The sequence below is a fragment of the Carassius gibelio genome, chromosome A7 (assembly GCF_023724105.1).
Source record: "Carassius gibelio isolate Cgi1373 ecotype wild population from Czech Republic chromosome A7, carGib1.2-hapl.c, whole genome shotgun sequence".
NCBI lineage: Eukaryota > Metazoa > Chordata > Actinopteri > Cypriniformes > Cyprinidae > Carassius > Carassius gibelio.
In genome coordinates this window covers 2,829,694-2,856,804 of record NC_068377.1, presented here as the reverse complement: position 1 = coordinate 2,856,804, position 27,111 = coordinate 2,829,694, and the positions used below count along the sequence as shown (strand labels likewise).

Sequence of the window (27,111 nt, the reverse complement as noted above, 5' to 3'; positions counted from 1 at the left end):
CTACATCCCCAGAGCTCGCTCCAGTGTCGGTTCCAGCCCAAGAGCTTACTCCAGTGTTGGCTACATCCCCAGAGCTCACTCCAGTGTCGGCTCCAGCCACAGAGCTCACTCAAGTGTCAGCTCCAGCCCCAGAGCTCGCTCCAGTTTCAGCTCCAGCCCCAGAGCTCGCTCCAGAGATTGCTCCAGTGTCAGTTCCAGCCCCAGAGCTTGCTCCAGTGTCGGCTCCAGCCCCAGAGCTTGCTCCTGTGTCAGCTACATCCCCAGAGATTGCTCCAGTGTCAGCTCCAGCCCCAGAGCTCGCTCCAGTGTCGCCTCCATCCCCAGAGATTGCTCCAGTGTCGGCTCAAGGCCTGAGTTCAGCCCCGTAAGTTTCCCCAAGTATTTTTTTGGGGAGGAGGGGGCAGTTGTAGAGGCCGAGGCAGGGGCTTGGGCTCTGCCTCCCCTGATCCGCCATGGCCACCCGAACTACCTGCTCTGCCATGGTCGTCCGAGCTCCCTGTGCTGCAATGGTTCCCCAAGCTCAATGCTTCACCCTGGAGATCCTCCTTGACTCCACCTTGTTCCAGCCCTGCACCAATCTCCAGGGCGCCCACCCCCCTCCCCGGTGTTAGGGCTCGGGACCAGCCTTGGAAGTAATGTCACAGTTATGGACATCTGTTTTCCTGTTCTTCCTGGTTTTGTTCCTTTTCTTGTTTAGTTAATTGATTACTCCCCAACTGTTTCTGTTCTCCCTGATTACTTTCCATCAGTTAAATTATTTTAGTTTAACCAGTTTAATTATTCCAGCTACAGATGATCCGCCAGCTGAAATATCCACACACGTGATAGAGCCTACTGACCGGGACTCCCTCTTTATGTATTCAGACGTATTCGCTTTTGTAATGATGCAAAGCGTATGACCCAAACCACTCAAATTTATAAAACATTATTACAAGCTTACCATTGTGAAATGGGCCAAGGTAAGGAGATAGTAATATTTAAACACTGACTGGTTATATACTTGCTCAGTAATCCAGAAAAAGCAATGCAATGCAGCTTTAAGCATATTCTTTTAAAGTATATTATTTCCACAGTAAGTACCATATTTTCCGGACTATAAGTCACACTTTTTTTCATAGTTTGGCTGGTCCTGAGACTTATAGTCAGGTGCGACTTATTCATCAAAATTAATTTGACATGAACCGAGAGAAATGGACCAAGAGAAAACATTACCGTCTACAGCCGCGAGAGGGCGCCCTCTCACGGCTGTAGACGGTAATGTTTTCTCTTGGTTCTTGGGTCTAAATAAATGCGACTTATAGTCCAGTGCGACTTATATATGTTTTTTTCCTCATCATGACGTATTTTTGGACTGATGCGACTTATACTCAGGTGCGACTTATAGTCCGAAAAATACGGTACTCTTTTTAAAAGCATGCTAAAGTGTACTACTGTTTCATGAACACACTTCCTCACTGTTCTCATACCTAAACTGGAGTTGCCCTTGACCACAGTGATGGTCCTCTCAAAGCTGCTCCCCGCCGCTGTGTTTAGCTGCTGGGCCTCATCTGAGGGTTCATCTGGAAGCAAATCCTCCTTCTGACAGGAGAAAAGAACAGAATCCTCATTAAAATGATATCAAAGACTGAAGTCAAGGATACAGAGTGATGAAAGAGGTCAGCAGGATGAGGCGGGATTGTGAGGGCCGAATCAGGAAGCAGGAATTATGGGTACAGATTATTGATACTATGGGAAATTAGCCATAATATTTGAGTGATGCTAAAAAAAAATGCACCACCACAGTGTCAGAGTTGGTCTGATGACTTTCCCTGTATTTACTTTCACTAAGTTCAACAGTTTGATGCCAGGAGAAGGACAGCACGATTTGGGGAAGAACCTACAACATTTAAAATGTTATTATTATTATTACTAAAAATATTAAAATGATAAATATTGCAATTGTATAATTTCATTGTAAAATATAAAATATGTAATAATAATAATAATAATAATAATAAATTCACTGTGAAATGAAAAAAGAAAGTGATTATAGTTGTTATTAATATTATTACTACTATTATTATTATCATCAAAATAATATTTGATACCAATATATTAAATAACGCCATTGTAAAAATTTACTGAAAATTGAAAGCTGAATATTTAATAATTATGATGATGATGATTATTATTATTCCTAAAAATATTAAACAATATAAGAATCACCATAATGATTTCAGGAATAATAATCATCATCATCATCATCATCATCATCATAGTTATTAAATATTCAGCTTTCAATTTAAATTTCAAATAGCTGGCTATAAAGTTCAACTATCAAGTTTTGAAGCCGTCGAAACTTCTCTCTCTTGAAGCAGCTGGTTTATAAGCACTTCTCATTGCATGTGTAGGAAGTTGGCTGGCATGTTTTGCGTTCCTAAATTTACATTTGAATTGACCAAAACTCACAGAACATGCGAGTTCATTAAGCAGTATTTAAAGTGAACCGAGTCGCTCTGAGACACTGAAAACACGGAGCTGCTCACGAGTAAATGAAAACAGTGCTGTGACTCAAAAGAAAACACGCAGTGCACATATTTATTTAATTAATCACAGCCTTGGAGATTTGATAATCACATAAAACATGCTGTGATTTCAGTTTTGTGTCCATGAAGAGATAATAAATGAAAGAAAATGTTCAAGGAAAACTCCTGCGGGTAAGACAGACGTACGTAATTTCCCTTTCACAGCTTAACCGCTGATTTATATCCGCAATAAGAGTCAAATCAGATGCAGATGATCTCCTGATGAACAGCACCGTTAATGACCTGCAGGAGTGCAATAATGGGAGAGAGCAATTTCTGCCGAGACAGGGGAGCGTGTTTCTGAATGTAGCCATGATTCATACAGCTGTAATTGAGTTTGTTCATGCAGAATGATTCAAGAGGGACCGAATCACTCGCCTATGAATCTGAGCAGAGGCCTCCCAGAGCAGAAGCCATAAAAACACAAATAAACGCACAATTGATGGGACTCCACACAATATAGTCGCAAATTACAGCACAGAGAGTGGCTGGCCTGTGGCACGCTGGTCTGGAGCTGTGCGAGTCAATGTGGAAGTTCAGCAAGTGACATGCATCAGACGTTTATTTAGGAAATAAACTGGTAAGGCTTTTTTAAGATCAGTTTTTTTTCCCTTACTTCCTCTGTTTTCCCTCACCATCATGCCTCACCAAATAACACCCAGTTTAGTTTATTTGTTCACATGGGCAGTTTTGAAACATGAGCTACAGTATACAAAGAACTGATAAAACAATCCCAAAGGTGACTAAATCTGTGTGAGTTTCCTACATAAGACTGTGCGTACCTTCGGTGTGTTCTTCTGAAAGGTCAGATCAGCGCTGCAGATGCTGCTGTGCTCAGCAATCATCGACTGCAGCATCTCATCCTCCTCCAGAAAATGAGGATCAAATGCCTTTTCATCAGACAGGTCTAAATCACTAGAGTCGATCTGGAAGAGATGTTATGTAGATGAGAATGGTAATAGCATCAGAATGATCGTTGTTTTGTTTTGTGCTGCACTTCAAATTGTTTGTTAGGATAACCTCCAAAAAATCATCATGGACTTTTTTACTTTTTTCAAAGATGACATGCGTGTCTTGCTAAGCTTGGAGTAAAATGTTCGGCATCTGTCTCCTATCAACGCTGATTTATTTTTGCTCCTACACAACATTGCACTACTAACATGCTTTGCACAGGAACGCTTTGGTTGTGTTTTATGAGCACTGACCACTGCAGGTTCAGCGCGGAACACAGCTTCATCCTCCTCATCACCATCACAGCCCTTCGTCAGCAGCAGAGCCGAGAAGATGAAGGAGGAAGAGCCATCCTCATCCTCAGTCTGTGAAGACAGGGTGACCATTCATTCTCTGATGATGAGCAGATCACATTAAGCTTGGGCGCTATGACCAGAACGAGTAGCTGTATAACGTGATTACTGTATATATTATTAGATACTTAGGAAAATAATACTTTTATTTCATTAAATTGATCAAAAGTGATAGTAAAGATATTTATAATGTCACAATAATATTTCTTTTAAAAAAAGCAATGCTGTTCTTTTGAACTTTATTTTCATCTGTGAATCCTGGAAATTAAAACATATCACAGTTTCCACAAAAATAGTGTAAAAAAAGTTTTATAAAGAGGATAAATTAGTTTTTTTTGGTTAGGATATAAGACTTCTTTTGAAAAATCATTTTAAGTTAAACAGCAATGTAAATAACCTTTAATTCATTTACATTTTTTGAGTTCCACAAAATAAATACATTAATTAATTAATAAAAAAATAATGAATAAATAAATGCCAGCGCCAGTAAATATTGGGGGAAGTTAAACTTTTTGTGTGAATTTATTCCTATAATAGCATTTCTTTGTTAATTTTAAAGTAATACACATGAATTGATTTAAATTGGTTAGAATCACTCGTTATTCAGTTTTAAATGTATAAACGTAACATACAAATCTTGAATTGTTTGAGACATGCCTACTCTGTATTTTCATATTGTTCTTTGTTATTATGATGCTTTATGCAATAATGCAAAGCAATCCTGCATACTGATGCCGTGCAGATATATATTTACTGCGCTACAGCAGAATCTCATTTCATCATAACACCCAGCCCAAGATCACAATATAAGACTGAATGTGATTTGATTTGGTTAGAAATCACTTTGCATGTTAGTAGTGCAAGGTTGGTTAGCGAGCTGAATCTTTTTTTTGGTCGATTTTGACATCATTAAAATTGATGATCACATCGAAGATTGGAAGTCTAAAGGTAAATATGAAAAAATGCTTTCTCCGTTTTCACTCCGCTTCTTGGAAGTGAGTCATTTGAACCATATTAAGAGGTGATGTTACCCTATCGCACTTGAGAGAGCAGAACAAAAGCATTCGGCACGCTCAGGCAGTCTAAGGGCCTCTCGTGAGATTAAATCTTCAGAAAAAAAGGCCTGATCAGATGACCCACAATGCACTTGACAACCCACCACACACGCTCCAAACCTCAAGGCCTCTGAGGAGAAAAAGAAGGAAAGATGCCAAAATGTGCACACAATCCCAGAATAATGGAGCCGAGATAACAGCCTTGGAAAGTTGAAGAGGTTAAGATAAACGACAGCCCCTGAGAGCTCTTCACAAAGATACAGACATGCTCCTCCAAGAAGATTTCATTTCCTGAGGCCTTAAAGGACTACAGACCCACATCATGAAAAATTCAAAGAACCTGTGAAAGGAATCACGTTACTGCAGCCACGGGTTTCAATAACACAAAATCGTCCAGAGGAAAAAGCTGCTTTAGAAAGTAGAGGATAGTATTTCTTACGGGCAGTGGTTTGGCCACACCGATGCTTACGGCGCCCATGTTCGCTCCCTTCAGAGCCTGCACTGCTTCCTCCAAACTGGCGCTCTCCAGGTTGATGTTGTTGACATACATGAGACGGTCTCCTGGCAACAATCGTCCGTCTCGCTCCGCTACGCCATCGGGAACTAACGATCTAATCACAATCACCGTCTTGAGGGGGTCCATTGGGTCCTGTACACATATGAACACACACGCACGCACGCAAAGTGAGTATAATATTAACATAATTTCACTTTATTTTAGTAGGCCTCTTTAGATATTCTAGTAGCTGTAAGTAACTAATTAACTCATGTTAATTAACTACATGTTGACAAACCCACATTATTTGCAACTACATGCCAGCTAACTTCCATTTATTTGTAACGTCAACTAACTCCCATTAATTTGCAACGTCAACTCCCATTATTTTGCAACTACATTTCAACTAACTCCCATTATTTTGCAACTACATGTTGAATAACATTGATTAACTTGCAACTACGTTGACTAACTCACATTGGTTTGTGACTACGTGTCAACTTACTCATTAATTTGCAACTGCATGTGGAATAACTTGCGTTAATTTGCAACTACATGTTAACTAAGTCCCATTAATTTGCAACGATGTTAACTAACTCCCAATGATTTGCAACTACATGTCAATTAAATCACATTATTTTGCAACATGTCAACTAACTCCCAATGATTTGCAACTACATGTCAATTAAATCACATTATTTTGCAACTACATGTCAACTTACTTGTGTAAATTTGCAACTGCATGTTGAATAGCTTGCATTCATTTGCAAATAAATGTCGACTTTGTCCTGTTATTTTGCAACAACATGTCAACTAATTCCCATTAATTTGCAATGTCAACTATCTCCCATTATTTTGCAACTACGTCAACTAACTTTGATTATTTTGCAACTAAATTCCAACCAAATCCCATTATTTTGCAACTACATGTTAACTAACTTTGATTAACTTGCAACTACATGTCAACTAACTCCAATTAATTTTCAACTATATCAATTAACTAATGTTAATTTTCAACTACATGTCAACTAACGCCCATTGGTTTGCAACCACATGTCAATTAACTTGTGTTAATTTGCAACTGCATGTCAACTTTCTCATGTTAATTTGCAACTGCACATGGAATAACTTGCGTTAATTCATTTGCAACTGCATGTTGAATAACTTGCATTATTTTGCAAATATATGTTGATTTGGTCCTGTTCATTTGCAATAACATGTCAACTAATTCCCATTTAATAAAATTTAAAGATTTGAAGCAAACTACAAGTGCACATTCAATTCTTCCTTTTCACAAGAGAATGGCTGCCACAATATAATATACAAACAATAAACCGATAACACATTAATATTGCATTATCCTCTCTTTTTGTACACAACAACAAACATACAGCACAACACGTTTAGTCTGAATCACAAACAGATGACTTTCATAAGCCAGTTCTTTCAATCATTAAAAAAGACACAAAATTCAACCTCAAACTCGTGAGTTACTGCTTTGTATTTGATGTGCGAGACATGCATAAATAAATAAAGAGCCCCTCCCATTCTCATGTGATGATCTAAATTTAGGAAGCTCCTCCCACTCTCTCACCTGATAATCCAGAATGCTGAAGCCCAGTCCGCTCTCTCCTTTCTCTAGTTCAATGTCCTGTATCTCCGTTTCCCACATCGCTAACGGCGTTCCGGTGGGCTCTTCAGTCACATGACTTTTCAGGCTGTCTTCTGGTTCGCCAGAGACAAGGAAATCCTCAAACTCAACCGGTACCTACACAAACAAGATGAACACAAACTTTCTTTGTAATAAAATCCCTAATAATGGTTCATAATCATAAAACATCACCTTAAACTATAATATCTAACAGGGTGGATGCAAAACGTACAGCTTTTATTGATAGCTAGACTGTGTCATGCATTTAGGCATGAAGGTCTGTCCTCTGAGAGCGATTTGAGATGTTCAGAGATTATAATGGTGCACTGTAATCTGATATAATCCCAACAAAGAGAAGTCTGACTGAACCACTCAGCTTGTTGAACACACTAATGAAAAACATGAACTTTATTACTGTAAAAGCATGGTTATAAAACAGTTTTAGGTTGACAGGGGATCCGTTTGGTTCACCATTAAGTTGGTTTTGATTCAATAAATAATATCTGATTCAATTAACAATTATTAAAATAAACAGTGCATTTAAAATAAATTGTAGGACAATCTGTTTGTTAAATCTGGAAAGACGTTACTTACATAATGAATACGGGCTAAAATACAGCATTTTTGGAAATTAAGTGTACTTCCACCATTAGATATTTAAATAAACATTTTGTTTATTTTCAAACATTTGCAAAAATGTATCACTATTTAATATATAAGTGTTTCATTACAAATATTTTAATATTTAATTTATTATTGTTTAATTATTTAATTATATAATTGATAAATGAAGATTGTATTATCATATTATTTAATTTATTATTATTTAATTTCTAAAAAAAAAGAAAAAAAAATAGAGATCACTGAGAGAAATAGGAGTCAACCACTAATTATTAATGTCATCTAATTTTTCTAGAAATACTACATAAGGTCTATTTATGATAACAGGCCATTTATTATAGAATATTAAAATTTGATTTATTACATTATCCATTTTTTATTCTATTTTAATTCTGTTGGCATGGATACATTCAAATTAAATAAAGAATGCAATTACAGTAAGGGTTTGCAATGCAATAATGTCCGATTGAATATATATTATTATGTAATAATTATATAATTACATATTTAATCTTAAATATTACATATCTGATATTTAATGTAGGATTTAATGTACCTGAACAATGGAATCAGTGGCCATATCCTCTGGCTGTGGTTGGTCAGATTGGCTGTCAATCATTAAAGGGGCGGGTCTACAGCAGACCATGGTCACAGAAACAGGAAGTTCTTTCAGAATGTCAACAACCTCTTTATGAGTCTCTCCTCTGAGGGGAATGCCATTCACCTGAACAAACACATGCAAACGTATAAATATATGAACACTAAACATAAAACATCATTGCATAAAGCATCATAAGTGTGTGTTCATGCATTTGAAGAACATCACCAAATATTCAATTCTGAATCTTGCCTTTGAAAAAAAAAAACATATTAAAAGTTTGGGTCAAAAAGATTTTGTAAAGTCATTAATCAATTTTTTTCATAAAATATCACAGTTTCCACAAAAATATTGTGCAGCACAACTGGTTCAACATTGATAATAATCAGAAAAGTTTCTTGAGCAGTAAATCATCATTAGAATGATTTCTGAAAATCATGTGACACTGAAGACTGGAGGAATTATGCTGAAAATTCAGCTGGGCATCACAGAAATAAATTACATTTTAAAAGATTTTCACATAGAAAACAGTATTTTTAAATTGTAATAATATTTCACAATATTATTGTTTTTACTGTATTTTTGATCAAATAAATTCAGCCTTGCTGAGTATTTACATGCTTTGCAGCTATTGGAATTGTCCAATATACATGATAAAAAGTACAGTATGTATTTCAAACAAAAGTTTACATGACTTTTAAAATGACAAAATTGTATATTCATATGTCTCTCGAATTGCTAGAAATGTAAATCTGATTGGGCAAACTGGATTAGTTCAAGAAATATGACACATACACAATCAGAATTGGAACAAATTCTAATACTAGTTAGATTTTTGATGCATGTTGGTGGCGAGTTGTTTCAGACGGATGTGTTTTACCTCTAGCAGTTCGTCTCCACTACAGATTTTTCCCGATCGGCCGACGGGACCCTCAGGAAGCACTGAGCGGAGGATGTGACGGTCAGCACACACGTCCAGACTGATCCCTAAACCGCTGTTCTCACTGAACTTCTCCACTTGAGCCACCTGAACACACATTAACACACAACCACAGACTTTAGAAGTCCCTCGTTCACTTTCTGAAGTGTGAAACAAGTGAAACTAATTCTGTCTTCAAACTAATTCAGTCCGTTCACTCCCCACAAAGTATTCACTCTGAATATACCCTTGTGAAAGAAGTGCACTTACTGCATTGAATGTGCACTTGTAGTGTACTTAAAATTTTTAAAGTATATTTTAAAAAACTGAACTAATAGAGAAAATGGTATGAATTAAATAAAAGGTCACTTAAGTGACTATTTTTCTTAATAAACTTTTTTTCCCATACAAGCTGCAATACAAATGCATTAAAGTATATTTTAGTTGATCATACATGCTTGTCAGTACATTCAACAGCATACTTTAACTATATTTCACAGACAATAGCATTATGGAATTACAAATAAAGATGTCCCTATTTAAGTCCTGTTTAAGTCCAATCTTAAGTTCAACTAACTGCATTTAATATGATTTTAAACTATGATACATTTTCATTTAATTGCAGTTAACATGCAAATAAGCGTCTGAAAATTACATTCTGTATGCACTTTTATGTATATTCTTTAAAAGTATATTATTTCTGTGATAAATACTCTTTTTAAAAGTTAGCAAAAGTAGGATTGGTTTTGTTTTAATGTGTGATAGATTTAAAAGAGTTACTCACAATGACTTCAGTGCAGACGCCGAGCTCGTTCTGCCACTTCTGCATTAGTGTGTGCTCCTCCACAGGACCTGAGAGAGACATGTCAGCATTACCCACTGCTCTCTGTGAGTCGATTCGCTGATGTGACAAACATCTCTCACCGGCGCGTCTGTCTGGAGCTCTGACGGGTGAAGCAGTGACAGACTGAGGTTTGGCCTTTTCCTCTGGAGTGAGAAACACTCTCTCATCTAGACATGAAAACACAGAGGCATCAGTCTCTCTTCATATAATAACAGACTTCATGGGACTGTGATGAAAGGATGAGTGAGGGTTTTGACTCTAAATGTGGTGCGGTGGTTGTGGGACCGACTCACACACAAACACACACACACACACACACACACACAAAGGATCTATCAAACTTCCTCACTGTCTTTCTTATTGTGTTAAAAATAGATATCAGCTCTGGCTTCACATATCACATACTGTTGAAAAGCAATCACTCTGTCTTTAGGGATTAATCAGGATAAGATTTTTAAAAAGCCCTTGGATTATCTCAAAAGTGCAGAACATAACACTATAAGGAATATCGTATCATCCCACAATGTAGAATTGGAAGAGATGACGTGTGATATTTCAGATCTCTCTTTTGCATCATTATGTGAGCAGACTGCTAAAGTTATTACAGTTAATCACATAAAAAAACAATGCAATAACTGTTCTAACTAGTTCCAGGTTGATAACTGAACCCCAATCACATGTGAGGAAATGTGATGAGGTCATGTGACCGTGCAGAATACAGTTGTTACAGTTGAATACGATGTTTCACGCAGTCGTATTATCGTTAACCACAACTAAAATCATTTTCGCTAGCTGAAATAAAGCTAAAATATATAAATAAAATAAAATGTAAACATCGCGAGAAATCAGTTTAAGCATTAAAAATACTAAAAAGGAAATAATACAAAAATAAAATAAGGCCAAATAGAAATTTAAAAAACAAATAAATATTACAGAAGCACATAACTCATTAAACTCAAATAAATTACAAATCAAAAGTGAAAATCTAAAAATAAAAATCAATACCATAAATATTACTAAAATAACTATAGACCACCTAAAAGGGAACGTGTAATGTGTAACGCAGATCATTTTATTATTATTATCTTTTTTTATCGATATATATGTTAAGCAGACCATATGCATAATGCAAAAAAGCTGTTAGAGATAGCATATTGCATTAATGTTATTAATTAATAACATCGATATGGAGACCAGTATAGGAGTTATGGTTTTGAGGCAAAACAAAGGTTTTCGATATATATGCACAAAATATTAAGTCAGTAAAGTTTTTGCACCACTTAATTTGCATTAACCTCAGTGTTTTCTATTTTTTATTTACTTTCGCATGATTCACACTATGACACACGGCTCATGCAGATGATATATTTCTTCATTAATTTGCAGTTTTCTGCAGTTCAGTAATCGCATGAGGTCATGTTGCGGTGTCGATCCGATTGCACAGCTTTACTATTAGCTACTTAAAAATTCATTTAAACAGACGTGAGCGACTGATGTAGACAGCTTCATTCAGATTGCTGTTTGTTACCGTGCTCGGTGTTCGTTCGCTCCATTGTTGAGTTTCGTGATGCGCTGAGGATGGGTGTGGTCTCCATGGCGACAGGTGTGATTGACGGGCACACGTCCTCCAGGTTAAAGCCACGGCGGACGAGCTTCAGGTTTACCGTCTCACCCGTGTGTCTCAGGACCTCCACAGCCTGCTGGTTAGTGTAACCCTGGATGTTCAAACCATCTACCTGCACACACACACACACACAAAATTGAAATTCAGAGAGAGAGAGAGAAAAAAAAAAACTTTCTGAAATATAACTTTACCAATATAATTAATTTCTTAGATTTCTCTTCTCATACTGTTTTTTTTCAGACCCATAGCATATATGTACAGATGCACAAAAACAGAAACACTCTGCATAAAAAGCCTTTTGAGTTTTTAAGCACTGCAACACAAAACACGCATAAACAAGAGTCTTATCTGACACTTTCTTTGTGAAATAACTCACAGCTATGATCTGATCCCCAACATGAATTCGGCCGTCTTGCTCCACCGCGCTGTCCCTCGAAATGCTCTTCACGAATATTCCAGAGGGTTCTGTGACAGGAAATTACAGTCAGCGAAGGTTAAACGCTGTCTAAAATGAAGCACGCTAGAATGAGAATCTGCCTTAGAGTGAGAAAGAGAAATAGAAAACATTCAAGCACAGGTCTATCAGGAAAAAAAACGAACAAAACAAAACATGTATGCTATATTTCCTGTACATGAAGGCTTAACATGATAAAATAATTTTTTTTAAGAGCTGTTTCTTGCTCCAAAACCTGATGTAACTTACATGTAAAGGTAAACCTGACTGAAACTGCTTAAATGTCCTTAAATGCACATATAGAGTACTTCAGACCTCAGAAGTAGTTTTTAACAATCTCGGCTAGAAAATAATCTAATATACTAACAAAAATGTTAAAAAGCACTGTTAAGTTCAGCTAATTGCATTTCAGATAAATTTAAACTATAATACATATTTATTTAAAGGTCCCGTTTTTCGTGTTTTCTTGAAGTTTTGATTGTGTTTACAGTGTGCAATATAACGTGTTCACGTTTCGCGTGTAAAAAAAACAGTATTTTTCACACAATTCACTTATCTGTATACCGCTGTTTTCACTGTCATAAAAACGGGCTGATGACTTCCTTGTTCTATGAAGTCACTCCTTCAGAAATATGTAGCGAGTTCTGATTGGGAACAGAGTTAAAAATAAATTGTAACCATTGATCTCTAAGTAAAGCGTCCCTGGGAAGGCCAAACAAAGGTGATTGGACTCCAAAATGAAAATAACAGCGTTTCGACGACATGGCGACAAACATACTCTTCAAACGCAACACTTCCTCTTCTCCGTGCGAGTGCAACAAGACCACACCCCCTTTTTTGTGTATTCATGTGGACGGAGGTTAGTCAAAAAATGGTTTTAGTAACATCATTACTGCAGGAACTAGAGGGCTGTAGTGCAAAAAGTTTGTTTGTTGTAGGCGAATTCTGTTAAATAAAATATCTCGCATGACATTGAACTTTAAGCTTTGGAATTTTACAGATATTATTTATACTCTAACAACAACATTACGCACTAACTAAAGTTTGAAACATGGGATCACGAAGAACGGGACCTTTAAATGTAATTGACATGGAATTAAGTGTCTGAAAACAGCACATTTAGTTCACACTTAAGTATATATTATTTCTGTAATAAGTATTCTTTTTTTAACATGCTAAAGTGTATTTATTTCACAGGGTACTACTCACTAAAATTATACAACCCACCATATAGACCATGTGATTTCAGACCATTTTGTGACACTTCTATATCCAGCAAACAATAACACTGAATCAATATCCAGCATTTGATGCGTCCAAAACTTACACTAACATGTTAAAGTTTAAGACCTCTGCACTGTTAAAAAATAGTGTAATTTTAACAGTAAAATATTGTAAAACACTACATAATAAAAACTGTTAAAAGGTTAACAGTAAGTTACCGTATTATATACAGGGAAAAACTGGCAAAGATCTAACCAGACATTTCATGTAATTTTACAGTAAAATACTATTAATTGTATAATTTTTAGAAATAAACAAAAACAAATCAACGTATAATTTACAGTAAAAAAAACTGTAAACTGATATTCCCAGAATTCAGGAATCAGGAATTTGTAATGCCACTTGTGTTACTCCGTGCCTTTGTGTACTGACCGATTTTTTCATCTAGACTTACAACTTACATGTTACTTGTCAACTACTGTCAGCGATGTCCAAAAAGCAACAGACATTAAGCAGCTTCTTTGGCGTTTCGTCAGCTACAAAGAAACGCCAACTGGAGCCAGAGTCGAAAAAAAAAGATTTGGTTCAAAAAGATGTGCAGTGGCTTGAAGCTAACGATGAGCACACTGAAATGTGGTGTAAGATTTGCCACTCAAATCGACATCTAGCAGACAAAACAGGTGCGTTTTATAAAGGCTCGCAGAATTTCAACCATCCTTTATTTGACAAACATGAAAAGAACAAGGAGCACACGAATATGGTGCAAGCCATTGCTAATAAACATGCTAGCCAAGAAGAAATGTCTAGTCATCCACTTTCCAGATGGCGAAACAAGCTAAATGAAGAACAGCGGCAAGCTCTGTTTAATGTTTTTCTCCTTGTCTTCCATTAAAGGGGGGTGAAATGCTATTTCATGCATACTGAGTTTTTTACACTGTTAAAGAGTTGGATTCCCATGATAAACATGGACAAAGTTTCAAAAATTAAGTTGTACGTTTGAAGGAGTATTTCTGTTCCAAAAATACTCCTTCCGGTTTGTCACAAGTTTCGGAAAGTTTTTTTTGAGTATGGCTCTGTGTGACGTTAGATGGAGCGGAATTTCCTTATATGGGTCCTAAGGGCACTTCTGCCGGAAGAGCGCGCGCTCCCATATAGCAGAGCAGAGAGAGCAGAGACATTCACTGATCAGAGCGAGAGCGTCGCGAAATGTCACAAAAGAAGTGTGTTTTTGGTTGCCAGGGCAAGACAGCCCTGCACAGATGACAAAAAAAAAAAAACAGCATTAAGGGATCAGTGGATGGAGTTTATTTTTACAGAGCATCAACGGAGTTGTGCAAGTGTTTGTTCCCTGCATTTCGAAAATGCTTGTTTTACAAACAAGGCCCAGTTTGACACCGGATTTGCACATCGTTTATTTCTTAAGGATGATGCAATCCCAACAAAAAAGGGTCAAGATCGTGTGTTGGAACCGCATGCGGTGAGTAAAACTGCTTCAAATATCTCTGCCTCCTTGTTAGTGCGTCCGCCTCCCATGCCGGAGACCCGGGTTCGAGCCCCGCTTGGAGCGAGTCGTTGCTGATGCTGCTCTCGTTCAGTTTCAGCCTCGGGATCTGATTCTGGATCATAAATAAACGGCTGAATCTGACTAGCCATGGTTTGTTTTGGATGGTTTTTCCCTCACGGTAATGTCACAGCTTCCAAACGCTCTCAACGCAAAAGCCTACTGGCGCTCGTGATTCTTTAGCTCCGCCCACACATCACGCCTCCAGCCGGTTGTGTTTTTCCGGGAAAAATCGGTACAGACTATCTTTCTCCTATGAATATAATAAAACTAAAGACTTTTTGGAGTTATGAAGGATGCAGTACTACTCTATTGGTACTCAGGATTAACAGGATATTGAGTGAAAACGAGCATTTCACCCCCCCTTTAAACACACACATCACATGTCTTCTTTTTCTGAGGATATTCAGTTACTGAAGCGGCTAGGAGTAAATGTTGGAGGTGCTTATCATTCATGTGAAGGGGGCACAAGGTTCATGTAAAGCATCGCCCACGCCATCAGCAGGGATTTACAAGCCAAGTTGCAGTCTGCTGAATTTTGGGGGCTGCTTCTTGATGGATCTGAGGACTTCACAAAAACTGAGCAGGAAATCGTTTACATTGTGTCTGTGTCCAGCAATGGAGAGTTCACCTCAGACTTTATTGGACTGATTGAATTGGGTGCTGACCGAACTGTGCAGGCCATAACAGACAGACTTTTGAGACTTCTCCAGAACACAGGCTTGGATGACTGGACTACAAAGTTGGTCGCTGTGTGCACAGACGGGGCTGCTGTCAACGTCGGTATGTACAATGGCGTTGTGCCAAAACTCCAGTGACTTGCTGCGGTTGGAGACACATTTTGTGTATCACACAATGGAGAATTGCGCAAAATCAGCTGATCGCAACTTTCTATATTCTGAGACATTTAATCGCTCTGTTGTCAAGCTGCTGCAGATTTATTTACAAAAATGTGGCGCAAAAAAACTGCTGAACTGAAGAAGCTGTGTGAAGAAAATGTTCACGTTTCGCGTGTAAAAAAAACAGTATTTTTCACACAATTCACTTATCTGTATACCGCTGTTTTCACTGTCATAAAAACGGGCTGATGACTTCCTTGTTCTATGAAGTCACTCCTTCAGAAATATGTAACGAGTTCTGATTGGGAACAGAGTTAAAAATAAATTGTAACCATTGATCTCTAAGTAAAGCGTCCCTGGGAAGGCCAAACAAAGGTGATTGGACTCCAAAATGAAAATAACAGCGTTTCGACGACATGGCGACAAACATACTCTTCAAACGCAACACTTCCTCTTCTCCGTGCGAGTGCAACAAGACCACGCCCCCTTTTTTGTGTATTCATGTGGACGGAGGTTAGTCAAAAAATGGTTTTAGTGACATCATTACTGCAGGAACTAGAGGGCTGTAGTGCAAAAAGTTCGTTTGTTGTAGGCGAATTCTGTTAAATAAAATATCTCGCATGACATTGAACTTTAAGCTTTGGAATTTTACTGATATTATTTATACTCTAACAACAACATTACACACTAACTAAAGTTTGAAACATGGGTTCACGAAGAACGGGACCTTTAATTGTAATTGACATGGAATTAAGTGTCTGAAAACAGCACATTTAGTTCACACTTAAGTATATATTATTTCTGTAATAAGTATTCTTTTTTTAACATGCTAAAGTGTATTTTTTTCACAGGGTACTACTCACTAAAATAATACAACCCACCATACAGACCATGTGATTTCAGACCATTTTGTGACACTTCTATATCCAGCAAACAATAACACTGAATCAATATCCAGCATTTGATGCGTCCAAAACTTACACTTACATGTTAAAGTTTAAGACCTCTGCACTGTTAAAAAATAGTGTAATTTTAACAGTAAAATATTGTAAAACACTACATAATAAAAACTGTTAAAAGGTTAACAGTAAGTTACCGTATTATATACAGGGAAAAACTGGCAAAGATCTAACCAGACATTTCATGTAATTTTACAGTAAAATACGATTAATTGTATAATTTTTAGAAATAAACAAAAACAAATCAACATATAATTTACAGTAAAAAAAACTGTAAACTGATATTCCCAGAATTCAGGAATCAGGAATTTGTAATGCCACTTGTGTTACTCCGTGCCTTTGCGTACTGACCAATTTTTTCATCTAGACTTACAACTTACATGTTACTTGTCAATTACTGTCAGCGATGTCCAAAAAGCAACAGACAAGCAGCTTCTTTGGCGTTTCGCCAGCTACAAAGAAACGCCAACTGGAGCCAGAGTCGAAAAAAAAGATTTGGCTCAAAAAGATGTGCAGTGGCTTGAAGCTAACGATGAGCACACTGAAATGTGGTGTAAGATTTGCCACTCAAATCGACATCTAGCAGACAAAACAGGTGCGTTTTATAAAGGCTCACAGAATTTCAACCATCCTTTATTTGACAAACATGAAAAGAGCAAGGAGCACACGAATGTGGTGCAAGCCATTGCTAATAAACATGCTGGCCAAGAAGAAATGTCTAGTCATCCACTTTCCAGATGGCGAAACAAGCTAAATGAAGAACAGCAGCAAGCTCTGTTTAATGTTTTTCTCCTTGTCTTCCATTAAAGGGGGGTGAAATGCTATTTCATGCATACTGAGTTTTTTACACTGTTAAAGAGTTGGATTCCCATGCTAAACATGGACAAAGTTTCAAAAATTAAGTTGTACGTTTGAAGGAGTATTTCTGTTCCAAAAATTCTCCTTCCGGTTTGTCAGTTTCGGAAAGTTTTTTTCGAGTATGGCTCTGTGTGACGTTAGATGGAGCGGAATTTCCTTATATGGGTCCTGACGCACTTCTGCCGGAAGAGCGCACGCTCCCGTATAGCACAGCACTGAGAGCACAACAGACTTCACTGATCAGAGCGAGAGCGTCGTGAAATGTCACAAAAGAAGTGTGTTTTTGGTTGCCAGGGCAAGACAACCCTGCACAGATTACCAAAGAAAAAAAAACAGCATTAAGGGACCAGTGGATGGAGTTTATTTTTACAGAGCATCAACGGAGTTTGTTCCCTGCATTTCGAAAATGCTTGTTTTACAAACAAAGCCCAGTTTGACACCGGATTTGCGTATCGTTTATTTCTTAAGGATGATGCAATCCCAACGAAAAAGGGTCACGATTGTGTGTTGGAACCGCAGGCGGTGAGTAAAACTGCTTCAAATATCTCTGCCTCCTTGTTAGTGCGTCCGCCTCCCATCGGAGACCCGGGTTCGAGCCCCGCTCGGAGCGAGTCATTGCTGCTGCTGCTCTCGTTCAGTTTCAGCCTCGGGATCTGATTCTGGATCATAAATAAACGGCTGAATCTGACTGTTAGCCATGGTTTGTTTTGGATGATGTTTTTTTCCTCAAGGTAAAGTCACAGCTTTCAAACGCTCTCAACACAAAAGCCTACAGGCGCTCGTGATTCTTTAGCTCCGCCCACACGTCACGCCTCCAGCCGGTCGTGTTTTTACGGGAAAAATCAGTACAGACTATCTTTCTCTTATGAATATAATAAAACTAAAGACTTTTTGGAGTTGTGAAGGATGCAGAACTACTCTATAGGTACTCAAGATTAACAGGATATTGAGTGAAAACGCGCATTTCACCCCCCCTTTAAACACACACATAACATGTCTTCTTTTTCTGAGGATATTCAGTTACTGAAGCGGCTAGGAGTAAATTTTGGAGGTGCTTATCATTCACGTGAAGTGGGCACAAGGTTCATGTAAAGCATCGCCCACGCCATCAGCAGGGATTTACAAGCCAAGTTGCAGTCTGCTGAATTTTGGGAGCTGCTTCTTGATGGATCTGAGGACTTCACAAAAACTGAGCAGGAAATCGTTTACATTGTGTCTGTGTCCAGCAACGGAGAGTTCACCTCAGACTTTATTGGACTGATTGAATTGGCTGCTGACCGAACTGTGCAGGCCATAACAGACAGACTTGTGAGACTTCTCCAGAACACAGGCTTGGATGACTGGACTACAAAGTTGGTCACTGTGTGCACAGATGGGGCTGCTGTCAACGTCGGTATGTACAATGGCGTTGTGCCAAAACTCCAGTGACTTGCTGCGGTTGGAGACACATTTTGTGTATCACACACTGGAGAATTGCGCAAAATCAGCTGATCGCAACTTTCTATATTCTGAGACATTTAATCGCTCTGTTGTCAAGCTGCTGCAGATTTATTTACAAAAATGTGGCGCAAAAAAACTGCTGAACTGAAGAAGCTGTGTGAAGAAAATGGGATCTCCTTTATGAAACTGGGTAAGTTTCATAATATCAGATGGTCTGCATGGAGGCATGAAAAACTGTTAAAAATATCAAGACTATTGCCAGCCATTAAAATGCAATTGGCTACGAGTGATAACAGTGACTTGCAGCATATCTGCACTGAGCGTTTTCAGTGCTTTCTGTCAAACATGCTTGACATTGGTAACATTTTGAAGACCGCATCCATTAAGTTTCAGAAGGAAAAGCTGACCATTGGAGAATGTAAGGATGACCTTACGGTTGCCATTGGACAGTTCACACTGTTTCTAATGCTGATGCCGGCAGAGACAAGACAAACTTACTGAGAGGATTAATTGAAGATTTTGAAATCAGATATGACTCCCTCAAGTCATGTAATCATTTCTTAATATTTGATCCTTCAACATGGCCTCAGGAATTGCAAGACCTCCACAGTTTCGGAAACACAACAGTTTGCAGCATTTTCAAGAAATATGAGGCCACATTGCAACTTGACAAAGACACCACTGTGACAGAATAGATGCGCTTAAAGCAGGCAGGAAAACGCCTGGGAGCCTCTTATGTGTATGACTTGGTCCAAATAGTAAATACAAGTCACCCAGATGCTTACTCCAACATCAACAAGGTGGTTAAGCTGTCCCTTACACTGCCTTTAAGCAGTGCAGCTTGCGAGAGAGGATTCTCACATCTCAACATAATAAAAACCAAGTACAGATCCCGTCTGTCACATGCTCGTCTCTCAGCCCTGATGCAGATTCATCTGTCGAAGCAGACCACAGAGACATTTGACCCAAAGCAAGCTGTTGACCTGTGGATGGAGACAGCTATTCGTAGGCTAAACCAAGGACAAGGAAGTGCATCTGCAGCATCTTCATCATCTGCCATGCAGGAAGCTGAAGGACAGTGGGGGTGACACTGAAGAGGGCAGTGAGGAAGACTGCACTTAAGACCACACTACATGATGAGGAAGTTGTAATTCCAATATTTTATGCAAAATACAACATTGATGACATATCAAATGTTTAAACTGAGAAAATGTGTAATTTTAAGGAAAAAATAAGTTGATTTAAAATGTCATGGCATCAACACATCTCAAAAAATTTGGGACAAGGCCACGTTTACCACTGTGTGGCATCCCCTCTTCTTTTTATAACAGTCTGCAAAGGTCTGGGGACTGAAGGGACAAGTTGCTCAAGTTTAGGAATAGGAATGTTGTCCCATTCTTGTCTAATACAGGCTTCTAGTTGCTCAACTGTCTTAGGTCTTCTTTGTCACATCTTCCTCTTTATGATGCGCCAAATGTTTTCTCTGGGTGAAAGATCTGGACTGCAGGCTGGTCATTTCAGTCCCCGGATCCTTCTTCTACACAGTCATGATGTTGTAATTGATGCAGTATGTGGTCTGGCATTGTCATGATGGAAAATGCAAGGTCTTCCCTGAAACAGACGACGTCTGGATGGGAGCATATGTTGTTCTAGAACTTGGATATAACTTTCAGCATTGATGGTGCCTTTCCAGATGTGTAAGCTGCCCATGCCACACACACTCATGCAACCCCATACCATCAGAGATGCAGGCTTCTGAACTGAGCGCTGATAACATATTGGGTTGTCCTTGTCCTCTTTACTCCAAATGACATGGCGTCCCAGTTTTCCAAAAATAACTTTTTGGAAAAACTCTTTGCAAAAATAAATTTTGATTTGTCTGACCACAGAACAGTTTTCCACTTTGCCACCTGAAGATCATGGGCATCCAGTATGGATGTGTTACGCACAGAGATTGTTCCAGATTCTCTGAATCTTTGGATGATATTATGCACTGTAGATTACGATAACTTCGAACCCTTTTTAATTGTTCTCTGGGAAACTCCTTTCTGATATTGCTCCAGTATTTTTCGCCGCAGCACTGGGGGAATTGGTGATCCTCTGCCCATCTTGACTTCTAAGAGACTCTGAGAGGCACTTTTTATACCCAATCTTGTTGACAGTTGACCTAACAAGTTGTAAATTGGTCCTCCAGCTGTTCCTTAGATGTACATTTAACTTTTCCAGCCTCTTACTGCTACCTGTCCCAACTTTTTTGGAATGTGTAGCTCTCATGAAATCCAATATGAGCCAATATTTGGCATGACATTTCAAAATGTCTCACTGTCTACATTTGATATGTTAACTATATTCTATAGTGAATAAAATAGAAGTTTATGAGATTTGTAAATTATTCCATTCCTTTTTTATTCACAGTTTGTACAGTGTCCCAACTTTTTTGGAATCTGGTTTATATATATATATATATATATATATATATATATATATATATATATATATATATATATATATATATATATATATATATAATAATATATATAATATATATAATAATTTGTTTATTTATTTATTTATTTTTTATAGTGTGGGGCTGCAACAACTGTAGTGACGGAAGCATTCGTTTGTTGAGTCTGCACATCAGTTCTGTTTATTAATACAGTTCGATGTATGTTTCAATGCTCACCTGAGGTTTTGTCACCCACATACCCCGCGATGGTGATGCCTAACCCCTGAGCGTTCTTCGTCAAGCTCACATCGAAAGAGTCCTGCTCCTCTTCCTCGAAACCCTGCCAGCAGACAAACACAGCAGCGAGAACAGAATGAGAGACAAGGAAAGAAAAGGAATCTGTGAAAGTCTTCATTATACTTCACATACAAACACACAGTCAAGAGTCGTTCCTGTTACAGAGTTTGTTGTAATCTACAGAAGTATTTCTATAAAGAGCATATCAGACACTCTCTGGTCATACTCAGGCACTTTTCACTAATATTACTTGACTATTACACAATAGGAAGAACATTAACAGTCACAGTTAGCTTAGATGAGGTTCTTTTTTATATGTAACACAAAATATAATTAATAATTTCTGTTGCTAATTCTCATGTTTCTTCCTGTAGTATGATGTCTTTAAAGATCAGCAGCCATTTGCAACAAACTCATTAGGCTAAGAAAACATTCCCTTGTAATTATTATTACTAACTTAATGGGTTTGTTGCACTGGCCTCAGGCTTTTTCCTAATAAAATGCATATATATTTTTTATTTTATAGTTAAGTGCACAAGTCTCGGGAAGACTTGGCAAAGCAAATCATCCTCTCAAAAAGATGTAGAAAAATAAACGGATGGTTCTATGGTTCTATGGTTATTTAAGAAGACTAATGTGATCTCCCTCTTTAAATACTGAGGGTTTTATGTTTTTAATCAATATACTAGGACACAAACAATATTACAATAATGATTAGCTTAGAGGAGTGCAATTTTCTAGTGACAAATGAACTCCGTTTCACCGTTTGTATCACTCCACTTGCCGCATTTCTCACAGCGAGTGTCATGATGGATGCCCAAATCCACTATCAATTTATAAATAATACTGTTTTTGTGACTTCCACTTTTGTTCATCACATGCAGCTGTACCTGTTGCTCGGTGACGGTCGGCAGGGTGACAGGAGTGGAAGGAGCATCATCCGCTGTCCCGCGGCTGATGAGGAGTCGGACTCTGTTTCCACATTGTTTCAAAACTTGAGCAACCTGCTCACTGCTCAGACCAAACAGATCTGTATCACCGATACGCAGGACGTGATCCCCACTTCGCAAGCGACCGTCCTAGAACCAGTGAAAGAGACGGTGAACTTCTGCATATTTCATGAACAGGTTTTATGACAACCATCACTGTTTTCATTCTTGGGTTGAATTCAAGTGAATGTGCTGATTAATTAATCAAATTAATCACAGTAATTAATCAGTTGTGGCTAAGGAACTACCCCATTAAATTTAAGTTAATTTAAGGTCATTATTGTGTCAAATGGGAAAATCATTGTACAGACATTACAAAAAGCAGCTTTAGAAAGAAACATTTTGGTTCACCATTGCATAAATAATGAGAGTAAATGGATATTAATGTTTTTTTTAATTTAATATTGAAATTTAAAAATAAAATTATACTCTAAATATGAACTTATAACCGCAAATAGGTGAAAGTATTTCTCAGTATTTCTTAATGAGTGAGTCATTCATCCAGTTCATTCAAAAACAAGGCAAGTGACTGGATGCATCAGAAACCGTAGGCAGCTGACTTGCTTATCATGATTTTTATGCACAAAGGCACCTCATGCAACTGATTCGGACATGCTTTTGAAGCAGCGTAATGGTTTAATGATCTAGAATAAAAAAAAAACGAGCTTTGGTGATAACTAAGCAAATATTTAATTAATGTAATACTGAATTCTGGCAATCTTTCTTTTTTTGGCTCGACCATCACGGAATAGAACGCACAGGATTGTGGGATATCAAAGGCAGCGAAGGATACATCTACATGAAGGTATTTCAGGAGGCAGGAAGTGAAGCGAACATTTTTTATTCGAACGTGCCTTGATGCCTTCCTACCTTGAAACGTGTTCTCCAAAGGCAGCATTATCACAGCCTTTACGAATGAGTCACTGAGTCATTCACTCACTTGATTTGTTCAAAAATCAATAACACATCTATAATTACAGGTGTAAGAAAATATCGATACACGTGAGTATCGCAATATTTTGTTTGGCGATACCGTATTGATTCTCAAAAACGGAATATCGAAATTTAAAAAAAAATAAAAAAACATACAAGATTTATGGCAGTTTCGTTTTCAGTTTATTTTCCCACCCCTAGATGGCAGTCTTCATCTCTGTACAAATCCTGAATGTCAGGAAACGTGCGACCCGCGTCAAGAGGCTCACAGTTTGTATTTATTTTCCACGTTGAACTGACGAAACCGGGATGCGAGCACTGCACAAACTGCACAAAACGCCGCCAACATGAGAGAAAACTGCAGTCGCGGGGCGACTCTTCCACCTGCTGCACCCCGCAACTGCAGTTTTCTCTCATTTTGGCAGCAATACTTCAAACTTATGTGCCCTCTAGAAGCTTACGTTCTGCAAATGAACGTCACTTGATTGTGCCATCCCAAAGAAGCACAGAGTCACTTTTACGGACTTTTAAAACCCATCTCTTTCATATTTATTTGACCCTCTAATTTTAGCACTCACTATTCTAAGGGTGCTTTCACATCTCTAGTTCGGTTCATTTGGTCCGAACTGTCACAGTGGGGCACTGTGACTAGAGACTGGCACTGGACTTAGAACACAACACACTAGGCATGCATAGACTTTTCATACAACAACACATATTTGTTTTGCGCAATGTAACACCAGTTAACACCAGGTATGTGTGTGTATGTAATTGATTGTGTATTGTTTAAGTGTTGATCCTGTTCTCACCATTTTTGTTTAGGTTAACACTTGGTGAGTAATTTTTTTTTTTGTTAATTTGTGTATTGTTAAGAATACAAACAAAACCGGTTGGCATGTTAAATGTTTATTGTTTTCAATTATCCACTTACATAAAGTAAACAGTCATACTTACGTACTGGAACATTTTCTCATAAAAAAAAAAACAGAAGAAACCCAGGCACCACATTGCCACCATTTTTAAATCCCTGTTTCCCGCCAATAGAAGGCACACTTAATTGGTCTCATGCCGGAGGGGGAGATTGGTGTTTGTTTGATGCCATAGTAAACCATAATAATGAATTTAGTTTGTGTTGTTTGAAATGGTTGTATATTTCTGCATGTTTTTAGTTCTAATAGTTATGCCTTTGTTACAATTAAGTTGCTATTTAATTGTTTTGTCTTTCTTGAACTTATTTGTTACCATCAATTATTTAATGGTTTAGTCCTAGTGGGAGGGGCTTATACTTTTTAAGTATTTCTCTCAGTCTGGTAAAGAGGCTCGTAGAGTGAGTCGGGGAAAAGTTGCTTGCTTGATTTTTGGGTCAAATTATTGACATAGCCAAAAGTTTTGTTTGTACATTTAAACTTTGTACAATTTTTTTTTTCTATTTTTTGTATTTATTTTTATTTTATGTTTTTCTACTTTTTGAGTTACACTGTAAATATAATTTGAATTATTTTGGAAAATCTTTGTTTTTCACATTTTGGAATAAACACCAACTTTTTGACTTCATCAGCACGTCACTTCATTTTTTCACGCCTCCATCGGCCGGTACATCCAGAGCAGGGGTGCCGCCACTGCTTGAACACCTTGTAGCAGTTGGCGCACCACTGTCTCTGTTACAGTTGGTGTCAGAAGTTTTTTTTTTGTACCGCTGAGGTGACGTGGACATTCTTGTTTTTACGTATCAGTCATGGAGCAAGGTGCGACAAACCAGCGCCAAGGGTGTTAGACCGGGAGCCACGGCTTGCGAGACTGGAGGACTCTGATGATATTGAGCACTATCTGCTGACATTTGAGAGACTGGCAGAGGTATACCAGTGGCCTAAAGAAGACTGGGCCATTCACCTCATACCGTTGCTAACTGGTAAGGCCAGATCGGCGTTTGTTGCAATGGACCCTTCAAGTACACAAGACTATGATGTAGTTAAGACCGCAATATTGAAAAAGTATGAAATCAATGCAGAAACTTATAGGCTGAGGTTCCGTAACCTAAACACCCCTGGGGATGAGTCACCACATGAGCTTTACATCAGACTGAAAGACCTGTTTTGCAAGTGGGTGCACTACTCCAGCAGCAATAAAGAGGATATTATGGAGGCACTTGTTCTGGAACAGTTCCTAAGAGTCTTGTACCCAGACATGTGGACTTGGGTCAAGGAGCATGATCCAACCACTGCTGCTGAGGCGGCCAGACTGGCGGAGGCATATATCACAGCCCGAAAAGGAACAGGAAACTTCCGCTATGCTGGAATCCTCCCTTTGATCAGGGGTAAGTCTGAGGGATTTGGGGGGGGGTTCAAACTCTCAAGACGGGATCCTAAGACTCCCACAAAGTAAAACCACTACTCCGCTTGTAGCTTCACAGAGGGTAGTTAAAGATGATGTTGTATGTTATCATTGTGGTCAGCCAGGACATACTAGACCTCTTTGCCCCCTGAAGAAACCCAAAACAGCAAGCCTTTGTTATGTCCCTCATCCAGTTCAGTCATACCCCGGGAAATGCAACTCACAGCCAGTTAGATCTGTCTTGTTAAATGGTAGACCAGTTTTAGCCTTGGTAGATACTGGTTGTACATATACATTAGTACAGCGCAGATTTGTGCCCAGACAAGACTGGAATGATGTAGAGACGGTTACTGTTTGCTGTGTACATGGTGACAACACTCCATTGCCTACAGCAGAAGTGTATATAGAGGTCTTAAATCAGTCTTATTTGATGAAGGTTGGAATAGCTGAGACTCTTCCCTATCCCATACTCCTTGGCACAGATATGCCAGTGTTGGCTGAATTACTGCAAGACACAGAATGGTGTGGGGTAGTGACAAGGGCTCAGTCAAAGCAAGTAGTACAGACAACACTCAACCCAGACCCAGATAATCCATTACAAACTTTGCCTTTTAGTTCTGTGGATATTGAGAGGGAGTCAGGACCAACAAAAGACAACAGGTTACAACAACGTAGAGGTTGGGTATCAGGGTTGATTGACACCTCAGAGCAGGCTAACGGGGAAAAGTTGCTTGCTTGATTTTTGGGTCAAATTATTGACATAGCCAAAAGTTTTGTTTGTACATTTAAACTTTGTACAATTTTATTTTTCTATTTTTTGTATTTATTTTTATTTTATGTTTTTCTACTTTTTGAGTTACACTGTAAATATAATTTGAATTATTTTGGAAAGTCTTTGTTTTTCACATTTTGGAATAAACACCAACTTTTTGACTTCATCAGCACGTCACTTAATTTTTTCACGCCACGTTGAACTGACGAAACCGGGATGCGAGCACTGCACAAACTGCACAAAACGCCGCCAACATGAGAGAAAACTGCAGTCGCGGGGCGACTCTTCCACCTGCTGCACCCCGCAACTGCAGTTTTCTCTCATTTTGGCAG

At 38.3% G+C, this 27,111-nt stretch overlaps 1 protein-coding gene across 6 annotated transcripts in view; it reads right to left on the bottom strand.

Annotated features, from left to right (window-relative positions):
- LOC128016416 (multiple PDZ domain protein) overlaps positions 1–27,111 on the bottom strand; it is a 77,351-nt gene that overhangs the window by 33,767 nt on the left and 16,473 nt on the right. For 4 of the 6 annotated variants that reach the window (XM_052600891.1, XM_052600892.1, XM_052600893.1 and 1 more), the window contains exons 8-20: positions 22,645–22,833; positions 21,695–21,797; positions 12,053–12,141; positions 11,581–11,788; positions 10,133–10,219; positions 9,993–10,060; positions 9,170–9,316; positions 8,248–8,415; positions 7,014–7,187; positions 5,363–5,572; positions 3,770–3,880; positions 3,347–3,490; positions 1,467–1,578 (exon numbers count right to left, since the gene is read on the bottom strand). In XM_052600891.1, the coding sequence (XP_052456851.1) occupies positions 1,467–1,578; positions 3,347–3,490; positions 3,770–3,880; positions 5,363–5,572; positions 7,014–7,187; positions 8,248–8,415; positions 9,170–9,316; positions 9,993–10,060; positions 10,133–10,219; positions 11,581–11,788; positions 12,053–12,141; positions 21,695–21,797; positions 22,645–22,833 (1,810 nt within the window). The remainder of the gene's footprint in view (positions 1–1,466; positions 1,579–3,346; positions 3,491–3,769; positions 3,881–5,362; positions 5,573–7,013; positions 7,188–8,247; positions 8,416–9,169; positions 9,317–9,992; positions 10,061–10,132; positions 10,220–11,580; positions 11,789–12,052; positions 12,142–21,694; positions 21,798–22,644; positions 22,834–27,111) is intronic. The other 2 variants (XM_052600894.1, XM_052600896.1) reach the window with 1 other exon arrangement.